Here is a 6160-nt window from a genome sequence, read left to right as displayed (position 1 = left end):
TCGCAGGGAAAATGATGCAGCAGATAGGTTTCAGAAAGAACCGTAGTGCAACCTGAAAGATAGAACGAGTACCTGGAGCCAATCATTTTGAAAGCGCTGGGCGTGACAGTATGACGTGCCAGCACGGAAGATTATGTTTGTGATCCCGGCTCGGTAAACCCTTTGGGCTTTGATTAGTCAATGCTCACGAGGAGGAGGATTCGGCCCGGTGCAATACAGGCCGATGTCTGTATCTATTGTTACGGCCCATCTCCTTGGTAACGACTTTGGTTTCAGAAACAATGTCACTTCATTTTTTAGTAAATTATACCCATCGATCGTATAACAACTTTGGTATACATGTATGCATATATGATTATTATATATGTATTTTTCCATCGTGATAGGTGATGCGGACGGTTTTATGCATGTAACCCTCTGTATCTATTTTTTTGTGGCGAGCGCGATCAATCACTGGGCATGCAGAAGCTGAAAGCGGGATTCAGGTTTGGAAAGGGCATTATGCTAGTGTAACAAAAGCGGAAAGATACTTCTCGTCTTGCACAGATGAAAGGAAAGTAGTGCCATACACATGCAAGAAGCCGCTAGGAGAGGGTCCTCCGCTCCTCTGCAGTACACATCAGCTTTTTTTATAGGCCGTCGTTTTTTTTCCTGGACTGGCCCATGCATTTTACCACGCATGCATCCATATCATAGCATTTTTATTGGTGATTTTTTTTCCTATAAATCTTCTTAAAGACGACCTCCAAAATGTTTCTTGCCCCGAGACTTGGAATGAAAACAAAAAACACATCAAAGTGAGCATGTGAGTGCATGTTACCAACTAGTGCTAACCTTAAATCGATTCGTTAGGCTACCTCTACTCATTGATCCATAATATGTAAAAAAGGCCACCAATCACTCGGTAGTGGGTGGCTTAGGTTCTCCTATGTTGTACTCTATCGTTTCAAAATTTATGTCATTTTGATTTTTTAGATACATACATTTTGTTATGCACATAAATATAAGGTTGTTTAGATACATAACAAAATATATGTACCTAGAAAAGTCTAAAATGTAGTGGCTGCCAACTGTTTCTTAATTTATTTATTTTTATGCGTGGTTGATAATCTTAATTTAAACGAGGCAAAACCTAGTGAGAGGTGGGGATAGAAACAATACTTAACTAAGCTGTATTATTAAACAAAGTACTCAGAGCAGCAAAAGGAATCTGAACCGATAAATACTGGAGCAATCAACGAAGTGGCCATGTGGACCTGCACTAAAGCTACAAAGCTAGCAGAAGGGATAATGGGCTCTCGATGTCATTTGGCGCCATCTCCATTTTCTTAGCGGGCTTCTATTTACTACACGCTGTCGTTGTGACCTAAACTTTATTTTCATACGCAATGCAATACAAATAACAATATGTAGTTTTGGAGACACATCAAATCACACTTTATCTACTCCCTACGATTTCAAACTGTTAGGCCATTTTGACTTTTTTAAATTTACATCTTTTACTATGTACCTTACATAGCGTATATCTATGTGCATAGAAAACTATATATGAACCTTAAAATATCAAAACGATGACCTACAATTTGGGATGGAGGTAGTAGTTATTAAGCAAAAATGACCGTTAAAATGGGTGAAAAACTGAATAATTCTAATGATTAGTTGGAAAACTTGGTGGCATTGGATATGCAAGCAAATCAATACTGATTAGAGAGGTTTGGACGTCGAAGTGAACCATGTAGCAAGTTTAGAGAACTAATATGCAAATTTATAGTTTAAGAAGTTAGCTGATACCTCGGAACAAGTTTTATAGACCGCTAGCATACTTTACCTATTCGAAAATGAAAAAAAGAAAACCATTGGTTCCTAGTGGTTGCTAGTTGGTGAGTACTAGCAGCATGTACTCAGGTAGCTAGCCTTGTGCTACTCGAGCATAAAGCCTAATAAACCTACCCAAGGACATGAAAGGAAAGGTAAACCCAGCCACGCCCACCAGGACATTGTTTCTTCACATCTGCAACGAAAGGAATGGTGCAGTTCCATATACGAGCATGAATAATGGATGGTAGTACTCGCATCGGCTGACCAGCCTGCTGGTACGCATTCTAACAACTTGTTTCCTCTTACTTATGATTACTTGTCAAATTTGCACGAAGGTGTTGTCGATCGTCAGGAGAGACGTATGAATGCTCTCATTTTTGCTGTGTGCAGCTAGCTGATGTACGAGGTCGAGATCGGCAGCAATGGCCCCATCGCTGAGTCGGGTGTCAGAGTTCTGGACCACATGGGGGCTCCGGATCACTTGCTACCTCAGCTTCTCGGCCCATGTCCTCCTCGTCGTCTTCGCCAGAAGCCGCCGGCACGGCACATCCCGCTGGCAGCGCGGCGTTCTGTGGCTGGCCTACCAGACTGCAGAGATTACAGCGACGTACGCCCTGGGCGACCTGTCCCTCTCCGGCACAGACGATGACGCAGCGTCGCCGTCACGGCAGCAGCAGCTGATCGCGTTCTGGGCGCCGTTCCTCCTGCTGCACCTGGGCGGCCCGGACAACATCACCGCCTATGCCCTCGAGGACAACCAGCTCTCAGAGCGCAAATGTTACGAGATCTGCGCGCAGCTCGTCGGAGTCTTCTTTACCTTGTACAATTACATATACCTCGGAGGCAGCAGGGCTCTGCTGGCGGCCTCCGTCGTCATGGCTCTGCTGGCTCTTGCCAAGTACGCCGAGAAGGCGTGCGCATTGTACCAAGGCAAATTAGGCAACATGCGGAGCTCGAGCGAAGGCATGTCGTCGTCTCACATGGACCTTTTTGTATCCTCAAGCGGAAGAGGAGTCGATAACGAGCAAGCCCTGCTGTATGCTCACAAGCTGTTCCATTTCTGCAAGCGCGCCATGTTCGACTCTTCCGTCCACATGCCGGCCGACGACGACTCTTCCGGCGGTGGCTATGCTACCAGCGTCAAGATCTTCTCCTTGGAGTGGAAGGGCATCTTCAAGGTGGTGGAGATGGAGCTCTCCCTCATGTACGACATCCTCTACACCAAGGCGGCCGTGGTCCACACCTGGAAAGGCTATCTGCTCCGCCTCATCTCGCCGGTCGCCACCGCCGCCGCCGCCTCCCTGTTCTGGACCTGGGCCTACCCGGAGCATGGCCTGGAGCCGGCCGACGTCCGCTTCACCTACATCATGCTGGCCACTGCCTTCCTCCTGGATGTGCTATGGCTGGTGAGGGCACTGGGCTCCAGCTGGACCTACTCGTTCCTGACAGCTCAGCCACCGGAGTTGCTTTGGCTTCAGCACGAAGTTGTTTGCAGTGGAAGGTGGCGCCGGCTCCATCGCATCCTGGCGTCTCTGGATCCGTGCTGGCTAGTCTTTGGCAAGGATCCAGCCAGCTACAGGAGGTGGTCGGGCGTCACTGGGCGCTACAACTTGCTGCAGGAGTGCACTCGTCGTGCTGATGGTTCGGATCGGGTACCTTCGACGAGCAGCCACAAGTTCTTGACCTCCTTATTCGGGTGCCAGAAAGAAGATGTCAAGGAGATGCTGTTCCAACGGATAAAGCAAAGGTTGCCGCTGTCCAAGGACTACCAAACTCACCCGGAGGATGCCTACGACATGGTGGATATCACGACACGCTGGGGTCACGTGGCTGTCAGGAAATTCCCGGACAAAAGCAAACTCAAGGACCTGGAGCTCAAGCTGAACTTCGGGCGTGAGTTCCAGGAGGACGTCCTCGTATGGCACATTGGCACCTGCATCTTCCTGTACTGCACTGACCAGCCGCTCACCACAGGACCCCTTGTGAAGGCGATCGAGGTGCTGTCGGAGTACCTGATGTTCCTGGTAGCTGCGCGTCCACACATGCTACCGGGCCTCGTGCTCCGAAGCCTGTTCGAGGATACCTTCAGAGCTTTGGGCCAAGAATGGAAGAAGACATGCGAGGCTGAGAGCAATGGCCGCAGCTTTGGAGCCAGGAGAGAGAAGCTTGCCATGGCCCTGCACGAGGAATCGCTTGAGAACCAAGGCCGGAGCCGGCGCGAGCGCGATGGCAAGAACCTGCTTATGCTGGACGGAATCGAAGTTGGCATGGAGCTGCTGAAGTTTCACGACGAGCACATGCATCAACTGCTGGAGCTCGTCTTCGACGTGTGGGTGGATAAGCTCATGTACGCGAGCACACGGTGCAGCAGGGAATCCCACGCCAAGCAACTCAGCCGCGGCGGTGAGCTCACCACCATCGTGTGGATTATGGTGCAGCACGCTGGCCTGTTTCGCATTGGGGAAACTAACGATCAAACAAGTGACAGGACTACTTATATCCCCAAAAGGGGTGAAGAGGAAAGGACGAAGAAGAAAGAGGAAGAGGAGAAAAAGAAGGCAGACTATCCAACTCCGTGTCCGCGTCCGATTCCACCTCCAGCACTACATACACCAGGGCTTTGGCTTGAACCAGCTCCAGATGATCTCCCATCGTATACAACATGGTCTGAACTACCTCCACAGCCTGAACCGAAACCAGAGCCTCCACGTGCACGGCCTGATGAACCGAAACCAGCGCCTCCGAGCCCAGCGCCTATGTTATCTGAGAGGGCCAGGAAACGAAGGGCACGGACTACCACGTATGCTACGCTGTATCCAGCGTAATGTCAACAATAAGATCTTCGCGGTTCGTTCGGCAATGTCAGAAATCCCGTGCGCGCGCGCGTGCGTGTTGTGCTGTGATGGCTTTCGTTTGTGTGAGCATCATGTCAATGCATTACTATTTGTAAAAAAAATAAAGAATATAATGATGCCAATCATTTGTCGAGTATTTGTTTGTGCCACGGGCTTTAATTTGACAGCAAACGAACTTTAAAGGAATAAATATAAAATAATATGCTGCCTACAATGGACTGGAAAATGTATACACTACCACATAATGGAGATTCCGTGAGGGTTCAGGATTTTCGTGAGAGGTATGAATAAACCCTCATGAAAATTGTCTTTTTCGCGAAGGCTACACACAAACCGCCATGAAAACATATATTCCTGGGAGGTACGAACATACCCTCATGAAAATCCATTATTTTCGTGAAGGTGCTTTATGAACCGCCACAAAAACAAAGTTATTCCAAACTCTCATGAAAATTGATATCCCGCCACGAAAATAATGCGGTGGCGTCAATTTTTTCAGGTTCGTGCGTCGCGCTTTTTTTTTCCAAGTTCCGCGCTTGTTTCCAAAAGCCACGCGCTTCTTTTTCAAGGCTCGGCCCACCTCAGCACCTCTAGCAAAACCCTAACACCCTCTCCTGGCCTCCCCATCCCCAGACCCGCCCGCCGCCCTCAACCCCCTCACGCCGCACCATCACCCCCCGCGTTGCGCCTCCACCCGACGCCGCGCTGCGCCTCCACCCCCTGACACCGCACCCCCACCTGACGTCGTGCCTCCACCCTCGCGGGGTGGAGTAGTCACGAAAATGAAGGTTCCTGGCAGCTTCTGTGCTATTTCCATGATTTTTTGTGAGAGTTGTTCACCATCAGGAAATATTTTCATGCAACAGGAAAATAAATTTTCGTGAGAGTTGTTCATCGTCAGGAAATATTTTCGTGAGAGTTGCTCACCTCCAGGGAAAGGTTTCGTGCAATAGGAAAATGAATTTTTGTGAGAGTTGTTCACCGTCACGAACTATCACTAGTAGAGAATTGGCTTTCGATCCGCCCCCTTTTGTCCCGGTTTAAAGTTGGCCCGGGACAAAAGGGGGTGCGCCGGGGTAGGCAAAATTGGAGGGGAGCTTTACTCCCGGTTGGTAATTGCAACCGGGACTAAAGGCCCCCCTTTAGTCCCGGTTGCAACGGCTAGCTGGGGGGCGTCGGTGGCGGGACCCTTTTATCCCGGTTGGAGAATCCAACCGAACCCTTTTATCCCGGTTGGAGCCACCAACCGGGATAAAAAGGTTAGTCCCGGTTGGTGCCTCCAACCGGGATAAAAGGGTGTCCCTTTATCCCGGTTGGAGGATCCAACTGGGACTAAACTTCCAACCGGGACAAAAGGTGTTCCCTTTTGTCTCGGTTGGAGTTTTTAACCGGGATAAAAACTCATCCCCCACTATATCCCGAGACAGAGACTTTCTTCTTCCTCCAGCCCGAGCCAGTCCAGCACATTGATAGAGAGCTGAGCTTCA

General features: G+C 49.3%; 1 protein-coding gene across 1 annotated transcript; it reads left to right on the top strand.

Annotated features, from left to right (window-relative positions):
• The first annotated feature begins 2240 nt into the window (after positions 1-2240).
• Positions 2241-4643, top strand: LOC101756496. The gene has a single exon (XM_004986320.1). It carries the CDS (start codon positions 2241-2243, stop codon positions 4641-4643), a length of 2403 nt encoding a protein of 800 aa, XP_004986377.1.
• The last annotated feature ends 1517 nt before the right edge of the window (positions 4644-6160 follow it).

Source organism: Setaria italica, chromosome IX, assembly GCF_000263155.2.
Source record: "Setaria italica strain Yugu1 chromosome IX, Setaria_italica_v2.0, whole genome shotgun sequence".
NCBI lineage: Eukaryota > Viridiplantae > Streptophyta > Magnoliopsida > Poales > Poaceae > Setaria > Setaria italica.
This window is presented reverse-complemented; position numbering and strand designations above follow the sequence as displayed.